This window comes from Protopterus annectens, chromosome 9.part0, assembly GCF_019279795.1.
Source record: "Protopterus annectens isolate FY-2018-M chromosome 9.part0, PAN1.0, whole genome shotgun sequence".
NCBI lineage: Eukaryota > Metazoa > Chordata > Ceratodontiformes > Protopteridae > Protopterus > Protopterus annectens.
In genome coordinates this window covers 376,178,341-376,201,264 of record NC_056743.1, presented here as the reverse complement: position 1 = coordinate 376,201,264, position 22,924 = coordinate 376,178,341, and the positions used below count along the sequence as shown (strand labels likewise).

General features: G+C 39.5%; 1 protein-coding gene across 1 annotated transcript in view; it reads right to left on the bottom strand.

Annotated features, from left to right (window-relative positions):
* Positions 1-20,688, bottom strand: part of PIWIL2 (piwi like RNA-mediated gene silencing 2) — a 2,846,460-nt gene extending 2,825,772 nt beyond the window's left edge. Inside the window, exon 1 of the mRNA XM_044082113.1 lies at positions 19,843-20,688. Within this exon, the coding sequence (XP_043938048.1) occupies positions 19,843-20,688 (846 nt within the window). The remainder of the gene's footprint in view (positions 1-19,842) is intronic.
* Between the last annotated feature and the right edge of the window lie 2,236 nt (positions 20,689-22,924).

Genomic DNA, 22,924 nt, shown 5'->3' with positions numbered 1-22,924 from the left:
TTTGTTTACTGACAATACCACTCTAATATAATGTTTAATCTTGTAGTGAGTCCTGGAGTCCACTGTTGATACAATGCTGTTCCTATTGGTTTGTTTACTGACAATACCACTCTAATATAATGTTTAATCTTGTAGTGAGTCCTGGAGTCCACTGTTGATACAATGCTGTTCCTATTGGTTTGTTTACTGACAATACCACTCTAATATAATGTTTAATCTTGTAGTGAGTCCTGGAGTCCACTGTTGATACAATGCTGTTCCTATTGGTTTGTTTACTGACAATACCACTCTAATATAATGTTTAATCTTGTAGTGAGTCCTGGAGTCCACTGTTGATACAATGCTGTTCCTATTGGTTTGTTTACTGACAATACCACTCTAATATAATGTTTAATCTTGTAGTGAGTCCTGGAGTCCACTGTTGATACAATGCTGTTCCTATTGGTTTGTTTACTGACAATACCACTCTAATATAATGTTTAATCTTGTAGTGAGTCCTGGAGTCCACTGTTGATACAATGCTGTTCCTATTGGTTTGTTTACTGACAATACCACTCTAATATAATGTTTAATCTTGTAGTGAGTCCTGGAGTCCACTGTTGATACAATGCTGTTAATCCATTATCAAGACCCCCATCTCCTTTCTTTTAGAAATAAGGATCCCACTTCCGCTATACCTTGTTCCTCTTGGACACTGCCCCCAAGCAACATTTGAGTCATCTGTTATTACAAGTTGGGTTAGCCAAGTTCAACTCATGTTCCCAAGGGTGTCTGGTTCAAGCAGACACTAAAATTAGTGCCCATTGCCCCTGTCCAGGAGGGACACAGGTGGAACCCCCGGGGTGAATTTCCAATTACCCATCCAATCATCCAAATTGCTCTTAAATAGGGCCAACAAGTGGCTTTGTTTAACATGAATAGGAAGCTTGTTCCAAAGGTGGGGCAACCTCTCTGAGACAAATCTGTCTCTTCAGCAAGTTCTGTTGATGTCACATATCAGGTTAAGGTCCATTGAGTGAGTGACATGTGTGTCATTTGACTTGTGAATGTGCAGCATTTCCATTAAAGCTATGTCAGAAATTGCTCTATATGCAAGGCACAGGCCGACTTAGCAGGCTGTATAACACAGAGTAAAGTGACAATGATTTCAGTCTGTCCATATAAGACAGATCTTTAAGACCCTGAATTTTCTTTGTAAGAAACCTTTGTGGTCTCTTCAGTTGTTGCAGGTGTTTGGAAAGAAACATACCAAAGAGAGCATTTTACTCTATTATTGGCCTGATGAGGGAAGAGTACAGGGAGGTTATAACATCATTTTTTTGGAAGCAATGCCCTTACTTATGAGATGAGCACTATAAAATGCCCATTTTATCACTGCAGAGACATGGTGATCAAAGTTAAGGTTGCTGTCAACCTGTGTGCCCAGATCTCTCACTACTGACTGTGTGCTTACGGTATTGCTATCAGTGTGGTAGTTTGCAGGAACATCACCCTTGCCAAAGGGGATGATAATGCATATTTCTGCATTAAGTTTAAGACCATGACTTTAGCACCAGTCATTAGTCTGAGTAAGACCTTCTTGCAGGATGTTGACATTGCTAGGGGTTTCAAGTTTGCAGTCATTAGCATACTTTGTCACCCACAGTCCTTTAGTTTTACCCTGTACTTCAGAAAAGTAGAGTATGAACAGTATTTATTCATTTTTATTTTGCATTTGTTGACCAGGAGTGCTGCGGTAGTGTTGTCGCCTCACAGTTAGACGTTGCACGTTCGATTCCCAGTTAGAACGTCTTCTGTGTGTCGATATACGTGAATGGGCATTCCTTCGTTGAAGGTTGTGCATTAGGCCCGGCAAGCCAGCACGTAAAAATCTACTGCCAATCATTAGCGGACCGGAGTTCCGCTGTGGCGACCCCTAACCGGGAAAAGCCGAAAGACAGACCAGGAGAGTCCAACTGGATTACAAGTCCATTTTCAGTGTAGGCCCATGGAGAAAAGCTCCAAGAGAACAATTTTTTACAAAACATAGTTTTAAGGACAGACTTTTGACATACAATTAACATAGGAGAGACTTTGACATACATATTGACTAACAAATAGGATACATTCATTCTCTACAATATAATATTACATTTTAGAAGATATTCCTAAGTTTAGGATTCCTGTGATAGATTTACTATCAGAGTAAAAGCAGAGAGACGTAGAATAAGTCTCCGAGAGAGCAGATGATGCTTGCTATAGTTGAGAAGGATAACAGATTGATTTACAATATGTCTTCTCCTGGTTTTAGTTGTTTATGGAGAGCTCAACATTACTGGGGTAGTTTTCCCTAACTCCTGGAGGGATGGGATGAGCAGTAGATTAACAGTCCCAAGTGGGTACAGTACTATGATTGCTTGGCTTAGCAGAGTTACTAAAGTTAGGTGAAGTGTTGTAATGAGACATTAGCCAGGGGGAATACAGGAGCATATTCGATTATTCAAAAAGTGAGTTTTAACAAGTTTCTTGAACTGTGATGGGGATTTGTTGTCAGTTATGTGGGCAGGAAAGGAGTTGCAGGTTTTTGCTATACAGTGGCTGTAGACAGACTTACCAGCTTCATTGTTATATTTGATTACTCTGAGGAGGTTTTGTGTGCTAGACCTCAAGGGCCTGGTGGTTGTATAGGGCTGCAAAAGATTTTGTAGGGCTGGGGTGTTTTCAGAGTTATGTATTATTTTGTGGGCTAGTGATAGTTGATTGAGTTGAAGTAGTAGTGGCAGTTCTAGCCAACTGAGTTTTTTTAGGCATTCACAGTGATGTGTTCTGATCGGAGAGGGTGTAGTGAATTTGGCTATCTTATTAAAACAACTATCAAGTTTTTGGTCAGATTTGCTGAGATTTGTAAGCATGGGGGAGGCATAAAGTAGGCTGGATAGTAGGTGAGTCCTCGCTGTTGTAGTTTTGGAGTGATCAGTGAGGAATTTTTTATTGCGATACAGTAGGCCAAGTTTTTTTATGCACTTTTTTATGGTTATAGAAATATGTAGGTCAAATCTAAGGTCATTATCTATTTCAACCCCTAAGAGTTTGGTATGATTTTTGAGGGTAACCTGTTGGAGTGATTTCATTGTTGTGGTTGCCTGGTTTAAGCCAAGTCTCTGTTAGTATGACTATCTCAGGTTGATAAAAGGAGAGTAGTGCATGAAGGTCGTGGACTTTGTTTAGTATACTTCTGACATTTACATTTAAAATAAGGAGCATGGATTTGTCTCAGTGGAGTAGGGTATCATTCAGGTTGAGGGTTAGGGCTCATAGATTTTCTGGGCCTGGGTTTGGGTGTATATCACTGCAGCTAATGAGTTGGGTTCTGAGGTAAAAATAGAGTTTGAGTAGTTTGTTTAGGGTCTTAAAGTTCTTTAAAGTTGTTTGGGACTGGTATTGTGATGGCTGTGATCTGTGTGCATAGTGGTGAATAAAGAAGGTTTGGTAGTGATATGGGACTAGTTGAGTAAAAGGGTGTGTTGTAATAATGTTAGTGGAAGTAGTTTTTCTTGGTATGTGGATAAAATTAAGTTGTTTTTGGTGGTTGGTGATAGAAGTTAGTAGTGGGAGGGTGGATACACCTAGGAGCAATAGTAAGAGGTGTATGCATGTGGGTTTGGGTAGTTTGGTTGGGTTTGGTCATGAGTGCGAGATCTGCTTGGGATGGGGTGGGTGTGGTGGATGATGAGAGGTGGTGTTTGTGATTGTAAGGTAGTTAGATGGAAGACTGTGCGTCGTGAGTGAGAGATCTGCTTGGGATGGGGTGGGTGTGGTGGATGATGAGAGGTGCTGTTTGTGATTGTAAGGTAGTTAGATGGAAGACTGTGCATCGTGAGATCTGCTTGGGATGTGGTGGATGATGAGAGGTGCTGTTTGTGATTGTAAGGTAGTTAGATGGAAGACTGTGCCGTGGTGAGAGATCTGCTTGGGATGGGGTGGGTGTGGTGGATGATGAGAGGTGCTGTTTGTGATTGTAAGGTAGTTAGATGGAAGACTGTGCATCGTTTGGTAGAAGATCTGCTTGGGATGGGGTGGTGTGGTGGATGATGAGAGGTGGAGTTTGTGATTGTGATAGGTAGTTAGATGGAAGACTGGAGAAATTAGGAGGAGTGGGTGGGTGTGGTGGATGATGAGAGGTGCTGTTTGTGATTGTAAGGTAGTTAGATGGAAGAAGATCTGCTTGGGATGGGGTGGGTGTGGTGGATGATGAGAGGTGCTGTTTGTGATTGTAAGGTAGTTAGATGGAAGAGAGATCTGCTTGGGATGGGGTGGGTGTGGTGGATGATGAGAGGTGTTGTTTGTGATTGTAAGGTAGTTAGATGGAAGACTGTGCGTCGTGAGTGAGAGATCTGCTTGGGATGGGGTGGGTGTGGTGGATGATGAGAGGTGCTGTTTGTGATTGTAAGGTAGTTAGATGGAAGACTGTGCTTTACAGGATGTGGAATAGTGGAAGAGAAGGAAATGGGTACAGGGGTGGGGCAGATTCAGTGATTGGTGGTTAGCATGAGGGGAGTGGCTAAGTTTAGTTGAAATATAGCACTAGTGGGGGCAGGGAGGGGAGCGGAGTGACCCCAAGTTCAGCGGGGCTAACACTAACTCCAATTATATCTCTGGGCTTACTTGTTTCTTTTCTTTGTACACCAAATGTATCTTTTCACTTGTTTCTGTTTACACCTAATGTATCTGATTGTCTGTATTGTACTAGTTTAATTTACTTATACTTATGCAATCACACTGAAAAGGTTCTGGGGAAGCTTTCTCACCACAAGCAGGCCAAAAGATAACTTTCAAAATGGCGCCACTCAAGGAGACCCACTAATATAGACTACTTAATGTGCATGGGGGAGGAGGGAGTTAGAGGAGAGAGATACAAAATGGGGGAAGGTATAACCAGAAAAAGCAGGTAGAAATCTTGCCTGCCCCCTCACAGAAGACTGCAAAGAAAAGCAATCAGCATAAAAGTAGAAGCCTTGGAGCTGTAATGTAAGTGTAAGCAGGAAATTAGGAGTGTAAGCAGTTAGTTGCAGAAAAACTACTTTATGGCCTTTGTGTGCAAGTAATACAAAGGAAGGTAAATGTATCTGGGGGGCAAAATACACCAAGTAAATGGTACTTGCCTTACTTTACAAGTATTCAGTGTGGAGGCAGATCTATTTGGGACAAGATAAAACAAGTGTATTGTTAAGTTAGAACTAAAACCAAAACCGCACCATGGCTCTCTAAGGAAACAAAATCCAAAATCCTATCTAGAAACAAGATGTGGATCACATGGTGTACCTCTAAAGACCCACACTCCCACCAAACCTTCCGGCAACTTAGAAATGAAACTAAAAGAATGATCTTAAATGATAAAAAAACTTCTTCCTCCACCTCCAACACAAACACCTTAATAATCCACAAAAATTCTGGGCAGGCTTAAACAAGCTCCTGCACCCAGGCCAAGCAACCACCCCCACTCCAACAACTTGCAAACAACAGTGCCCTGTAAACATTGCTAACACATTCAATAGTTAGTGACAAATAGATTGGAATGCAGTATATGTCTCAAGAGTGACATGGAGAATAGTTGTAGGGGACAGTTGTTCATCTAAAGACCGGGGAACTATTACAACATATATCAGAAACAGGCCATTTAATGTAACTGTTTAGTAGTATGCATGCCCCTCAGTCTCTTACAGCAAATAATCTGGACAAAGACATAAATAAAAGTGGGACAAAGATCCAAAAATAGGGACAATTTTTAAATATTGCTCTTACAAACTCAGACAGTTAATAGAATACCAGGTTTTGCATTAGCATAAATTTTCTGAAGGATATGAAGTCTGCAACTCAAATGTCTGCCGATATTTTCAAAGTTCAATCTTTAATGACTTACAACTAATTTACCAGAAAACTACAATTTAATGAAAAATGGATGAAAAATATGAGGCCAAAATCTTGACATTCTGCAAAAATCTGTACAGTTGAGAGGTATGGGAAGACCAGATACATGTAGGAGGAACCTGGCTCTTCTTACCTATCTAATAGCGGATGAATGTGAGCTGGTATTAGAGGATGAATGTGATCTAGTATTAGCGGATGAATGTGAGCTAGTATTAGCGGATGACCAAGTGTGCTGTAAAAAAAGAGAGAACAAGTGATGTTAGGAATATGGGTTAGTAATTGCAAAGTACACAACATCTCAGTTATGGTAAAGTAAGAGGAGTGAGTGTAAGCTGACTGTGTGGAAGTGTGTTGTTAGGAAAGGTATAAAGGAACCTAGAGAGGCTGTAAGGGGACCGGTGGCATTTGCGGAGTGAGCATGCAATGACTGAGATAGAAGTTCAACAGACCATAAATATACAGACTGCTGACCTTGGGGCTTGTAGTGGATTTGATAACAGGTAGAAATCATATTATAGTAATAGTAAAATACATACTTATGCAGTCAACTTTTCTTAAAATAACAGTGCAGTAGGCAATAATTGCTTAGAACACATTTGAGGATTGCATAGAACAGACACTTATGCAGGGTGTAATATTAAGTAATACAGACTAAAACAGAACAATAGAGGCCAAAGATGCTTGCAATCTGCCAACAGGGAACAATAATTTCTGTCTCTGGCAAATTAAAACACTGCTTTGGTAAATGGAATATGTGCAGTCGCAGCTTCTACAAGTAACTAGGGAAAGGATACTGTAGGCAAGTTCACAAGACAGTCAAAACCAGTTTAGGAACATTACATTACACGTCTCCAACTAAAATCCTTTGTAAACAGTTTATGTAGTAAAAGCAATCACTACATCAATTAGATCCATAGACTACATAAAGTTAGCTAAGTACTTCAGTTGGAAAACACAAACATGCCCATTAACCCAGGTGCACCACAAACATTTGAGAAGAGCTTAAACACTTGCAGGCACTTACTTGCAGGTGTGCACACTGAAAAGGGTCTGGGGAAGCTTCCTCATGACAAGCAGGCCAAAAGATAACTTTCAAAATGGCGCCGCTCAAGGAGACCCACTAATATAGACTGGTTAATGTGCATGGGGGAGGAGGGAGATACATAATGGGGGAAGGTATAACCAGAAAAAGCAGGTAGAGATCTGGCCAGCGCCCTCACAGAAGACTGCAAAAAAAAGCAATCAGCATAAGAATTGGAGCCTTGGAGCTGTAATATAAGTGTAAGCAAGGAAGACGTAAAAGCAGGAATTTAGGAGTGTAAGCGGTTAGTTACAGAAACATTACTTTATGGCCTTGGTGTGCAAGTAATACAAAGGAAGGTAAATCTATCTGGGGGACAAAATACACCAAGTAAATGGTACTTGCCCTACTTTACAAGTATTCAGTGTGGAGGCAGATCTATTTGGGACAAGATACAGCAAGTATATTGTTAAGTTATGCCACCCAGTGGCAATAGACAAAGCTATAGTTGAATGGGGGGGGGTGGGCCTTGCAGGTGTGCACGCCGGCCAAAACAATGTTTAAAATATAACTAGTAAAAGTAGCAAATGTGCTGTAAAAGGAAATGTAAATAACCAGTTACCATGTTTAAAACATAACTGTTAAGGACCACATCTGCTAATAACAAGAACTGTAAATATCCAGTCACCTATGCAGACTTGTCTGGTAGGTATCCTTATTAAAAAGTGTTATTCTTGGCTTGCAATAACTGTAGGGAGAAACTGGACCATAGCAGTGGTTTTATCTGGCAATGTTGCAGTTGCTGGGGGGGGGGGCGGGCCCGAGCTGCGATGATGCAGGTACACCAAGTGTGCTATGCAGACTTGTCTGGTAGGTATCCTTATTAAAAGTAGTCTCTTCTTTGATAATCACATCGCCACAGTGGTCAGGAAATCCTTCTATGTGGCACACCTCATCACAAAAGGTTTCTCATCCAAAAAAAAAAGGTCATTGTTCCCCTCTACTCATCACTCAGACACATTATAGAGTACAGCGCCCCTTTTGGTATGTACCTCACAAGACATCTACAACAACTGGAGAGGCCACAGAAATACCTCACAAAGAGGATTACTGGCCTCAAACAGATACCCTACGCAGACCATCTCAAAAAACTCCAGCTTTACTCCATCGCATATCACCTTCTCAGAGGCGATCTGTGCCTAACATACAAACCTATGTCAAACCCAGAGCTGTTGGACATGCTCCACTTAAAGAAATCCCAATCCCACTGAACTACATGCTGTAGGGACCTAAACCTTGTCACCACAATAAACAGAACATGCTGGAGGGATAGATTCCTGTCCCGGAGATCTTCCCATACTCTGGAACAGACTACCTGTCTATGTCAGACAGAGCTCCTCATTAGCAATCTTCAAGAAACATCTTGATGATTGAATGGGAAATATGAAATTCACCCCGGGGATCACTTCTGTGGCTCTGCTCAACAGGGGCATAGGAAAATAATTTTCTTGGGTGGCGAAAGCCAGAGAACATTTTTGGCTAGGCTTATATAGGCCCTACGGCCAATAGCCTAGTACCTACCTATGAACCTAAAAGTGTTATTCTTGGCTTACAATAACTGTAGGGAGAAACCGGACAGTAGCAGTGGTTTTATCTGGCAATGTTGCAGCTGCTGGGGGGGGGGGGGGGACTGCGATGATGCAGGTATACCAAGTGTGCTATGCAGACTTGTCTGGTAGGCATCCTTATTAAAAAGTGTCATTCTTGGCTTGCAATAACTGTAGGGAGAAAGTGGACCATAGCAATGGTTTTATCTGGCAATGTTGCAGTTTCTTGGGGGGGGGCCCGAGCTGCAATGATGCAGGTAGACCAAGTGTGCTATGCAGACTTATCTGGTAGGTATCTTTATTAAAAAGTGTTATTCTTGGCTTGCAATAACTGTAGGGAGAAACTGGACCATAGCAGTGGTTTTATCTGGCAATGTTGCAGTTGCTGGGGGGGGGGGGGCTGAGCTGCGATGATGCTGGAAGGCCAAGTGTGTTGCAGGTGTGCACACTGAAAAGGGTCTGGGGAAGCTTCTTCACCACAAGCAGGCTAAAAGATAACTTTCAAAAAACAGTAGGGGCTCCATAACCGATCCTTGTGGAACACGACTGGTTATGGATCTGCTGGAGGTGATGGAGTCCCCTATTTTGACCATATGAGTTCTATCAGTGAGCTAGTTTGCAACCCACCTGATAATATATGGGTCGATACCCAGATGGGTGAGTTTATCAATGATGCCAGAGTGGGAGGATTGTGTCAAAGACCTTGGCTAAGTCTAGGTAGGATGTTTGCACAGATTTGCCCTCATCTACAGCTTTGGTGACTGTCTCAAAGAAATACACCAAGTTTAAAAGGCATGATCTCCCCTTGATAAAGCCAAGCTGGGTGGGGTTGAGCATTTGGAGATTTCCTATATCTTTGTTATTAAGATCCATGATGATTCACTCCACGGCCTTGCAGATGAGGCTGGTCAGTCTAATGGGTCTCTAGTTCACGGGGTCCATGAATGCAACCACTTTGTGCAAATGGTTTACGTTGGCTTATTTCCATTCTGCTGGGAAGAAGCCTGTGCTTTGACTATGATTGAAAAGTGTGCTCAATGGTGATGCTAATTCCTGTTTTAAACCATGTAGAACACAGTCTTGGAGAGGGCATTTAAGACCTGCTCCTCTGAGATACTAGGCCGGGGAGAGGTGTTAGGAATGCTTTAGGGTATATGTGGCCAGGACAGGGGAGTGAAGTTTTCACTGAACCTGTCAGCCAGCAGGTTTGCTATGTCCACAGGTTCTGTATATGTAGTACCATTAACTATGAGTTCAGTGCAAATCTGAGCCTTACCTTTGAGGTTACAGATATAACTAAAGAATGCCTTGTGGTTATCCTTAGTTAGGGAGGTTAATTTGGATTTGGAGTTAGCTTTGAAGGACTTCACTAGGAGTCTTGTTTGCTTGTTTAAGTTGAGGAGAGTGTGTTTCCAGTTTTGAGACCATTCCTTCCCACTCTTGGACAGCAATATCCTTCTCCTGTTGTATAGCCTAATAATGACAGTTGTCCACCAGGTAGGTTTGTTTTTCCTTGAAGATCTCTTGCTTTGGTTCTATCAGGTACAGCAGAGTCAATACAGTTGTACAGGTGCTTGTATAAAGCATTGGTGTATAACTCAGCATAGGTGTCTCTTTCATCAGTGGGGGAGGGGCTATGAAGCTATTTATGCCATCATGTAAGACATTGTAATTGGCTTTGGAGATGTTTTTTAGTCTAGCTGTTGCTAAGGGGGTGGGGGGGTCTTGTGTTATAGTTACTTCTAGCAAGACTAATTTGAGGTCAGATCTCACCAGGGATGGCCACACACTGGGGGTGGTGCAGTGGTCCCCATGTTGTTGAGCACCAATTCCAGAATGTTTGACCCCCCTTTTGGGTGTTTCAACCAGCTGGACCAGGGCACTGGAGTTAACAAAGTCCGGGAACCTTTGGGCAAGTGAGTTAGTACACGTATAGCTTACCCAGTCTATGGACAGGTAATTAAAGTCACCCAAAAACCAGGTGTTTGGTTGTATCTTGATTGACTCAAGTAGATCCAAGTAGGCTGAGTGGATGTCCTGATTCACGGATGGGGTCCTATAGATGGTAATAAATTACCTACAGTCAAATTGCACCTGAAGTAATTCAAGGGAATCGTGCTGTTTAACCAATCTAGAGGTGTATTTATCCTTAATGAATACTGATACACCACCTCCTTTAGTTCTCATGCCTTCAGTTTGTGGTCTGAACATGTAGAAGGAAATGTAGCCTGGTATAGCTGGGGTGCTGTCTGCAGCCTTACACCAAGTCTCAGTGACTGCACAAATGTCAGCATTTCCCAGAGTGAGGACTGCTTCCAGTGAATGCAGTTTTTGGTTTAGACTCCTAGTGTTTAGCAGCATAACCTTGAGGTTGTTTTTAGAGGGTATTTCTACATCAGGAATTTTGTTCTTGTGACATTGCCTAAAAAAGGCACTACGGGGATGGCAAGAGCCTTAGCCAATAGCCGAAATCCCAGGAGTGCCAGTGAAGACCATCTCTGCCAAAGCATCAAGGTCTAAAGAAAAAAACTGGGCAATTATTTGTGAAAACCCCACTTTGAGGGAGAAGTTAGGACACAAACCCAATTTTACATTTAGAAGAGACAGGAACCTGAAGGAAATTTTGAAATACACATCTAAGGAAACATGCATCAGGTTTGTCGAATGTGGGTTCTTTTGTCAATGTAAATTCATTCTAATGTGTAACAGGTTTCTTATTAAAGGCAATGAATTCAACGTTAGGTCAAATTTTGACTGTAATTCTAGGAGGGTGTCTACGTGGCATTATCCCTGGACTTAACGAGTCTTGTTCCACTGCACCTCTTTTGAAATTTAAAGCATTGACTAGGTAATGAAACAGAGGTAGGGGCAAATGGTACAATAATACCTCAGGCCCCTTTATTATGGGTTCACACATTAAGCACCCTTTTTACATTTTAAATCCACAACACATCAACAAATAAAGCTATTTATGTGAACTTTATATTTAACACACATCCCCCATTCAAGCTCCTTCAGGGAAATGACATACATTTCATATACTATTTAATTGTATGACCCTACTGCCCTCAACCATTATTTTTAATATCTTTTAGCATCTCATTGCATGCATTGAATGTTGAGTTATTTTTAGGTACTATGTTTATTGGAGCGTTTTTTATGTATACGATTTTAACATAGTTATGGCTTACATGATTAAAGAATTACACATTCATTTTCATGTGATTTGTTTTCTTTATTTAAGATTTTTCACAGAAGCTACTTTTTATATATACACAAAAACACAATCTGTTCGCTACAAAAAGGTTACAGTTTTCTATCTGGGTTGCAAGATTGTACACTATTAAGATGACGTGCACTTAAGTCTTCCAAACAATAGATGGCATTGTGATACTACTTTGCCTAGGATTGGTTGGAACATCAAAGGAAGTGTTGTCATTGCTCATGGATGTGTGTATAAAAGTTTTGTAACTTAACTGTTTTTATATTCTGATGAAGTTCCGATAAGGGGCGAAAGCACTTAATATATATGTCATTTATTTGTTTTGGTTTTAATCGATTTACCAAATAAAATATTTGCTACTCGCAACTTTCTGCTTTGGATTTGTTTTGGTTTTGGAGCCTTTTGGATTTTGTGTTTTACCAAAGCATTAAGGTCTGTCGACCATGTCATCCCAGACTGACAGATACTAGATCCCGTTTGAATGACACCAGAAGCTAAGCCAGTTTTTGAAGTCAATCATTTTTTGTTTGTATTGAGGTATCATCATAGGCAAAGGTAAAATTCTGCTTAAGGCTAGGGACATACCTGCCTCAGACACATAATCTGAGAGCTCAGTCATGTCTCTCTTTATATAGTCCAATGAGGTTTGTCTCAAGTCGTTCATACCAACATGGACTATGACGAAGTCATAACAGTACCTTTTGTTGAAAGACTTGAGTGCGTGTGTGATGTGGCAGATCGTGGCACCTGACAGACAGCTGACCGTAACCTTTTCCTTATCCAACCTGGTGAGAGGGTCACTTGTTTGTCTCACAACTGAGTCACCTATGACCAAGATGTTTGTTTTTCTGTTATGCCGTAGGGGCTTGACTGGTGAGACACTGGTGTGTGACATATTATGTGTACAATGTAGGGCAATAAAGGAGAAGACAAGACTGATTTGTACCTGGTTGCCCACCACAAATGTTTATTTTTGAAAAAAAAATAAAAAAACAGCACTGGTATAGGAAAGGAGAGATGAGCCAGTGCTTGGTCTAAACGTATCTGAGAAATCACCAAATTTTCTTCATATGGTGCCTAGCTAGGGGAACCATGGGGATAGTTGATGCCATTTAGCCTAGGATCCATAGGTAATGTCTTGCTAAGTTCAGAGACTACATGAGCTAGAAGCAGGAACTGAAGATGGTAATGTTACACCTTTTCCAGTAGAAGATATGCAGTCTTGAGGGACATGTCCAGCAATCATCCAAGAAAAGTTAATCCATGAGAAGGCATTACTGAAGATTTTTTTTCCAGACTGAGTTTGAATCTTGGGCTTTGAAACAAACATATTACACAGAGAAGGGACATTTGAGTATTTGAAAAGATTTTAGTAAAATGAGTCAATTGTTCAAATATGGAGAGCTATACGTCTCTTGCCATTTGCAAAAGATGATGCTGTTGAAAGACCAAAGGGTGTGGACATAAAATGAAAATGTTATCCAGACACAGCAAATCTTAAATAAGGGTTGAAGTCTTTCTGAATTCGAATTTGATGATAAGCATCTTTGATATCCATTGTCAAAAGAAACAAATGTGGAGAAATTATAGGAAGCAAAGTTTGTAGGCTAAGCATCTTGAATTCTAGTACTTTTACAAACAGATTTAGAAAGAAAACATCATCTTCCAGGTGCCATTTTTACTTGCGTACTAGAAATAATTCTGGAACAAAACTATCTTCCTTTCTAGGCATGGGTGATTGGTTCTATCTTGTCTCAACATTTGAAAGAGAGTGGGAGGAAACAGATGGGTTTGATTTTTGATGAGGAGGAACTGCAGAGGATTTCCACTGCCATTTGTAATGCTGTTGGATTTCTTCCAGTATTCAAGAATCCAAGGCAATCTCTTTCCAGGGAGGAGAGGAGAGAAAAAGGAACAATTTTCTTTTTCTAATATACAATGATGGCCGAGATGGGGAAAGAGAGGGGGGGTGGCATATTTATGTAGATTTCTTTATTTAAGAAGGACCCTGGGGTCCATTCCTTTTTTCCTGAAATCACATTGCCATTTTTCTCTTACAGTGTCTTCCCCCTGCCTTCATTTGTCCAGAGTTAAAGGATTTTCTAAAGAAAGGTCCCAGACTGGAGGGATGGTTCTTGTTATATTTTGGAAAATGAGAATGAGAAATCTGCTTAACCCCCTTGAATAAGTGTTTTTCTTTCAACAACGAATTTTAAGACTTCAGCAGGGTAGTTGTCAAACAACATTTTTTTTTCTAAGGGAGAATTTAGGATCTGTGCTATCAGGGATTCAGGGAGACTCTGCATTTTGAGCCAGGTATATCTCTGCATGGCAGATCCTGCAGCTGCAGCTCTAAAAACTGCATACACAGCATCTTAGGAATGTCTGAGGGGATGTTCAGCTTCTCAAGTGAGTAGATTATAAATTGTACACAAAGAACACAACTCACTGCTGAAGACGTTCTCACCAAATGCAGAGGAATAAAGAAATACTAGAAAATGTTTCATCAATAATCATGCTTCATCAGGTATCTGATGAAGCATAGCTAGTACTTCCATGTTCCATTTATTGTGACTACTGCTGTGACTGTTCTCATTTTCTAGTATTTCTTTATTTCTCTAGATTATAAATTACCTGAGTCATATCAGATAAGATGGCATCTTAGCCAAATGTGATTTTTTTTAGTACTTTGAAGCCCAAAATATATAATTTATACACCTTCTTGCTGTGTCTGTCAAAATATACATCTTTATCCAGGAAAATGGTAGCAGGGTCTGCCAGAGGGTTTCAGAACAGATATTTACGAGATGCAGGCACTTTATATAATGTATTAGTGGAAGAGCAAGGGATTTATGGGAATCAATATGAAGGACATCATAGCACCTTTTCTTGGTCTCAGAACTTTCTTTTTGCCCCCACTGCAAAAGAAAAACTCATTCATTCTGTAAATATTATTTAAAAAAGGAATCTCCACTGGGGAGTTGGATGAAATGTTCTCCTAAGACTCTGATTTACAGTGAACTTGTAAGGAGACTTGGGATGCATAACCTAGCCTTATTCTGGCGAAGATTCATCCTCAAATGAGCAGGGGGATCTCTTTCTTGTTGTGTATGCAGGCAGTAGTAAAGACTGCATAAGTTGAAATGCAATATAAAGCACCCTAGGTTAGCTAGAACTCTTTGCACTAGCCTGAGTGGAAGTTGAGGAAACCTGTTTTGTTTTCTGTGATTTTTTGGGGGGGGCTATCCAAGCTAATGTTCTTTGACATATCACAAATCTGAATTTCCAATAAGTTAGACAGCTACCTCCTAGCATACTAAAATTTGAGGCATCTCATTTCAACACTCTGACATCTGAAAGCAGCATTCTCCTTTCTCAGTGACAGCCTGACACCTTTTGAGGAATATGTGCCATGTTCCTGAGCCTTAGTGGCATCCCATGGAGCAGTGCAAGAGAAGTTAGGAACCTCAGACTGGAAATGGCCATTGTGAATCATCAGTCTTCAACTGATAAAGACAGACTAAAGGCAGGGTTATTTTAGAATTCTCTTTGGTATATGTTTCTTCTTTTTGTCAGAAGGGTCATCTGGCGATGGAGAGGCAGTTTCAATAGCAGAAAGAGTAAGGGCCTGCTTCACTACTCAACTCAAAACATGGACGCACACACCTACAGACAGAGTCCCTGCTTCACTACTCAACTCAAAACATGGACACACACACACACCTACAGACAGAGTCCCTGCTTCACTACTCAACTCAAAACATGGACACACACACCTACAGACATAGAGTCCTTGCTTCACTACTCAACTCAAAACATGGACACACACACCTACAGACAGAGTCCCTGCTTCACTACTCAACTCAAAACATGGACACACACACCTACAGACTCTATAGAGTCCCTGCTTCATTACTCAACTCAAAACATGGACGCACACACCTACAGACTCTATAGAGTCCCTGCTTCATTAATCAACTCAAAACATGGACACACACACCTGCAGACAAAGAGTCCCTGCTTCACTACTCAACTCAAAACATGGATGCACACACCTAAAGACAGAGTCCCTGCTTCACTACTCAACTCAAAACATGGACACACACACCTACAGACAGAGTCCCTGCTTCACTACTCAACTCAAAACATGGACACACACACCTACAGAGGAGAGTCCCTGCTTCACTACTCAACTCAAAACATGGACACACACACCTATAGACAGAGTCCCTGCTTCACTACTCAACTCAAAACATGGACACACACACCTACAGACAGAGTCCCTGCTTCACTACTCAACTCAAAACATGGACACACACACCTACAGACAGAGAGTCCCTGCTTCTCTACTCAACTCAAAACATGGACACACACACCTACAGACAGAGAGTCCCTGCTTCACTACTCAACTCAAAACATGGACACACACACCTACAGACAGAGAGTCCCTGCTTCTCTACTCAACTCAAAACATGGACACACACACCTACAGACAGAGTCCCTGCTTCACTACTCAACTCAAAACATGGACGCACACACCTACAGACAGAGTCCCTGCTTCACTACTCAACTCAAAACATGGACACACACACCTACAGACAGAGAGTCCCTGCTTCTCTACTCAACTCAAAACATGGACGCACACACCTACAGACAGAGAGTCCCTGCTTCTCTACTCAACTCAAAACATGGACACACACACCTACAGACAGAGTCCCTGCTTCACTACTCAACTCAAAACATGGACACACACACCTACAGACACAGAGTCCCTGCTTCTCTACTCAACTCAAAACATGGACACACACACCTACAGACAGAGTCCCTGCTTCACTACTCAACTCAAAACATGGACACACACACCTACAGACAGAGAGTCCTTGCTTCACTACTCAACTCAAAACATGGACACACACACCTACAGACAGAGAGTCCCTGCTTCTCTACTCAACTCAAAACATGGGCACACACACCTACAGACTCTATAGAGTCCCTGCTTCATTACTCAACTCAAAACATGGACACACACACCTACAGACAAAGAGTCCCTGCTTCACTAGTCAACGCAAAATCAATGTATTTCATCTTCTACCACTGTTCTGCATTTCCCACTCAGAGTATTAAACCATTTGTTTCTCTTCTTGTCTTTAGCTGTCAGATGAACCAGGGAACTAAATAGAGCCCCTTGCCAGTTAAGTCTGCTTACATTACCAGTAAACAAGCATACAAAAACGACCTGTCCTTTAGTTGAGATGGACTGAATCCTTACACTCTAGTTCACTGCATTTGTCTCAATTGACAAACATTATGAGGAGTACTAAAATATCTGGCTCTAACACCCCTTTGTACCACATGGAGAAGCAGGCTTCTCAACAGTCCAACATTTTTCAGAACGTCCCTGATTTTGCTTCATATGTTTGCCAGGTTCCTTGTAGAATTTTTAATTTTATGGTAACCACAAAGGATTACATCAATAAATAATGCCAGACAGAGTTTCATCGTGTTGTTCAGAAAACGCAGGCTGATGCACAAAACCTTTTCTTCAATTAATTATTTTTTTAAGTGAACTAGACTGATACTAAAAATTCCCCCGATTTTTAGCCTTTGTATACCCAATATTTTTGGCTTTGCCCAGACTTGTTAAGCAAAGAAATTGCAAGGTGTGAGAAGAAGGTAATTTTACGCACATTTTAGAGCATATATTCATAATTGTTAGTCTGCGGTACACAAAAAAGTCTGAGCACTGCTAAAGTTGAAAATATTGTGTTCTTTGCTTCCATTTTCAAATGCAGTCATTTATCATACATTTTGCATACTTGTGACACACTGTGCCAGGCATTATGTTGAAGAAAATTTCATATGTGAAGTTAGGTGAATCTAAAAACCTAAACATTCACCTGGAATTCTGTTAAACAGTGTATTCTGTTATAAAATGAAAGACAAGCAAATTAATAAGATGAATGTGGACACAATTTGTGCAGAACACCACTATCAGTAACTTGTTTGTAATTAAACACAATTAATTCATTAAATGAATAACAGTGTCTCCTGTTGAAGTTTCTCTCTAATGGTAGATGCAATAACTCGAATGAGTTGTTCCAGAGATAAAACAAAAATCCAATTTGGCACCAAAACACCAATTCAAACCAGAAGTTTGAGCTGATAAACTGATACACAAAAATTAATAGTGAAGACTATTCAGTCCAAGAATAAACGTGATGAAAATAAATTTATTTGGTAAGCGCTTTCGCTAAAAGCTTTGTCAAACCACAAACATACAAAATGAACACCAACTATTTATACATATTTGATATCAATTAAATAATTAAATTAATCAATTAAGTTTTTAAAGGTATACTTTCATTCCTTATAAAACATCAAATTAAACAAAATACAAATTTAAAAGATAGAGTTATAAATGTATAAATGTTTGTTCCCTTACAATGTAATGGAACATATAATAAAAACTGCAACTCTACTTAAATAGTCTTTGAAAAGTCATCCTAATAGTGACTTTAAAATTAATAAAAATTGATAAAAATAGTACACAAAATAGTAATGAAAATAAAAATGAAAACTTAATAAATACATAAAATAATACTTCACATTCATGGACTAATAAATCCAACGGGTCATTAAGGGTTGCTTGAAAAGCCTATAGATTCTATTATTTTACGACCCTCAGAAAAGCTAAAACATAACTCAACATTATACAGTTATAAGAATATGCATAAAACTAAGAACAAATATTAGTTTTTGTGTCTTTTTTTCTTCAGAGCTGGTTTTAATGGGACCCTATCATTAAGACCTGGAAAGTGATGTGCTTTGGTTTTAATGATCCATTCTGTTTCGATGGATTCTGTCAAGTTTCTAATGTCACCTCCTCTTGAATTAATTTTAGTCACTTGTAAAACGGAAAAAGTGAATGTGTGTGTGTTTCCTGCACTAATAACATGTTTGGAAAGTGCATTAACTTCTGAATGAATGCGGATTTGATAAAGATACTCTCTTATTCTTTCTTTGAGCATTCTGTCTGTCTTACCTACATAGTAAGACGGACAAGTTAAACATCTAGCCAGATAGATCACATGTTTAGTATTGCAATTCGCATTCACTTTGACATTGATATAATCACCTGTTAAAGGATGTATGAAGGCATTAATGTTAGATATATACTGACAATAATTGCACTGCTTGCAAGATAATGTGCCTTCAAAATTCTTATCACTCATGCCCATGCAGGAATCATTGCCACACAACAATCTATGTAAATTATTCTTGTTTTTGTATGCAAAACTAGGTCTTTCTTGTATAAATTTGGATACTTCTGGATCCAAATTCAGAATGTCCCAGTACTTATATATACTATCTCTTATATACTGTACATCCTGCGTATAATATAGGGTATATCTTAAAACTTGACTGTTGTGTGTTGTCACTGTATGTTCTTCCATACTATACATGTCCTTGCCTAGGTCTGAAAAAATGGGACAAGCTCTACTGTAGCGTAAATCTCTGACGCTTGCACTGGCATCTGCTATTTCTGTTGATATATATGATCTCTGATCAAATCTATTCTCAAGTGCTGCTAACTCTTGGTTAAACATGGTGTTTGAGGCATTTAACCTGGAGACTCTCATGCATTGGCCTTTTAATACATTTTTAAATACATGAGGTGGATGCATACTGTCTCTATTCAACAGGTTATTTTTATAACATGTTTTTCTGTGCACACCTGTATTAAAGTGTCCACTAGGTAGACGCATAATACTGACATCTAAAAATGAAATGGTATCATTTGAATGGGCCAAAGTAAACTTCAGGAACTCAGTTAGTTCATTAACCTCATTGTAAAAGGTAACGAGTTCTTCCAATGGACCCTGCCACAGGAAAAAAAGGTCATCCACAAAACGTTTGTAGAATAACACATTCTTCCTATAAGCTTCTAATTTAAACATCTTTTCCTCTTCCCATGAGGCCATGACTAGGTTGGCGTAGCTATTGGCACAGGATGTGCCCATAGCCACGCCATCCTTTTGCAGATAATAACTCCTATCAAAGATGAACAAATTACTTTCTAATACTAACTCCAACAAACCACATATTAAGTCTATTCGACCTGTAGAGAAATTAGAATGTTTTTGTAAATACAAATGAATAGATTCTAAGCCCCTGTCATTTGGAATGTTAGTGAATAACGATTTCACATCCATAGTGACAAGTATTAAATTCATTGTATTGTTTAATGGTTTAGCTATTTCATAGAAATCCAATAAAAATTCTTTTGTATCTTTTAATATATGATTCTGGCTGTACACCAGAGGCTTTAAAGTCGTTTCTAAATAAAAAGAGATGTTTTCTGTAACCCACCCTCTCCCTGAGACAATTGGTCTCATGGGGGGGTTTGTTGGATCTTTGTGAATTTTCGGTAGACCCTTAATAATTGGTATCACTGGTTCTTCTATTAGCAAATAATCATATAAGTTATAATCTATGATACCCATCTTATATAGTTCTTCCAGTTCATTGTATACACTGTTGATAATACATGATATGTCATTTAGAACAATTTCTGCATAGTATTTGTCATCATTTAACATATCTTTCATTCTTATAGTGTAGTCACTGGTATCAAAAATCACTATAGGGCCACCTTTATCAGCTGGTCTAATGCTGATATTTTTGTCTTGCATTAAATTCTTTAAAGCTCTAGATTGTTTTAGAGTAAGGTTACCTCTTTTTACTTTATTTATCCTGTCACTTAGGGTATATAAATCCTTTTCAACAGCTTTATAGAAAACTTCTATTGAGGGATGTAAGTTCGGAACCATTAGACTAGGCTTTTTAAACTTTATAGTATGTTCATTAGAATTGCTGTCATTGAACATTACTTTGAGTTGTAAATTCCTAGTGAACAACTTTAAGTCCATAATAGACTCAGTGATGTTACTCTTAGTCGTAGGAATAAATGATAGACCCTTGTTTAAAACCTCTGTTTCAAATATGTCTAGCGGTCTATGTGATAAATTGTGGACTAAGTTAATTTCTCCCACATCTTTTTGATAGTGGGTCCCCTTAAGTCGTTGAATGGGGCTTTCCTTTTTTGTCTGCCCCTGCTCATAGAGCGATCCCTGGTTTTTTGACGCTGATCTGCTATGGGGAAAGGGCTGACAAGTTCGTGCACATCTCCCTGTAACACAGTTGGTCTAATTTTAGTACGTACTACCTGTAAGGGGTGTGAAGGTAGAGGTTCTACTGTTGGTGTGCTATGGCTGTTACTTGTGGGGATATATGTCTCACCATTTCTAGCTAAATCCTGTTGTACAATAAGTTCATTGTTTTCCAAAATGACTTCATTGTCAACATTTAGTTCACGGTTAGTGGTGGGTTCATTAACCATTGCAGTGTTGTTAGTTTTTAAATCCACAATTCTAGTTACATTATTTGTATGCCCAAAATGATTACTAGTTGTTACAGCATTAGTTTCGATATTAACAACATTGGATGCAACATTTCTTGACATATTATTATGCAGGTTAGAATTCATAACATTGTTGGAATTAAACCTGGGCCAAGTGAAGACTTGCCCATTAGAGAAATCATTAATATCCCTTAATAGCTTATGTTTTTTCTGTTCCATAAGCCTTTTTTCATACAGCATAACATTGTCCATTATTTTTTCTAATTTTGTATCAACGTTTCTCTCATTAAATAAACTATATAGTTCATCTTGATTTTTCTTAATGGATTCATTTAAGGTCTTTTCCTCAGGTAGAAAAAATTCATTTAACAAGAGCATGTAATTCAGGCTCACCTCAATATTGAGCTGCTGCCATCGGCGTAACAGTTCCGGATAAGTATTGCCTGTAGTCGGCATTTTTAGTATTCGTAGGCCCCTTGGTATTATGCGTTTACTGATGCAAGTTTCAAAATGAAACCGCTGCATCTGTAAGCGTTTCAGTTTTAACAAGTCCAGTTCCATTCCACTTAGTAGCGAATCCATCCTTTCAGCATCGGCGGAATTTAGCATAGAGTCTCCAGGCGCTGAGGACAAGTCACAATCTAGCAAAGGATTAACACTGTTCTCTAAACAGCGCTGTAAGCGTTCCTTGGAAGTACGCTTATTAATTTGAACAGGATTGTAGGGTAGCTCTACTCTTGCGTCATCGACATCAATAGCCGCATCTGCCATAGGGTCGCCGGAAGGGACAAGATGTGTAGCAATGAATAAAATGAGTAATATTAAAACAAATGTCCCCGGCAGACTCTGGTAACTCAACAGGAAATAGGAAAAAGCCAGTATTAAATGAATAACAGTGTCTCCTGTTGACGTTTCTCTCTAATGGTAGATGCAATAACTCGAATGAGTTGTTCCAGAGATAAAACAAAAATCCAATTTGGCGCCAAAACACCAATTCAAACCAGAAGTTTGAGCTGATAAACTGATACACAAAAACTAATAGTGAAGACTATTCAGTCCAAGAATAAACGTGATGAAAATAAATTTATTTGGTAAGCGCTTTCGCTAAAAGCTTTGTCAAACCACAAACATACAAAATGAACACCAACTATTTATACATATTTGATATCAATTAAATAATTAAATTAATCAATTAAGTTTTTAAAGGTATACTTTCATTCCTTATAAAACATCAAATTAAACAAAATACAACTTTAAAACATAGAGTTAATGAACCCACCACTAACCGTGAACTAAATGTTGACAATGAAGTCATTTTGGAAAACAATGAACTTATTGTACAACAGGATTTAGCTAGAAATGGTGAGACATATATCCCCACAAGTAACAGCCATAGCACACCAACAGTAGAACCTCTACCTTCACACCCCTTACAGGTAGTACATACTAAAATTAGACCAACTGTGTTACAGGGAGATGTGCACGAACTTGTCAGCCCTTTCCCCATAGCAGATCAGCATCAAAAAACCAGGGATCGCTCTATGAGCAGGGGCAGACAAAAAAGGAAAGCCCCATTCAACGACTTAAGGGGACCCACTATCAAAAAGATGTGGGAGAAATTAACTTAGTCCACAATTTATCACATAGACCGCTAGACATATTTGAAACAGAGGTTTTAAACAAGGGTCTATCATTTATTCCTACGACTAAGAGTAACATCACTGAGTCTATTATGGACTTAAAGT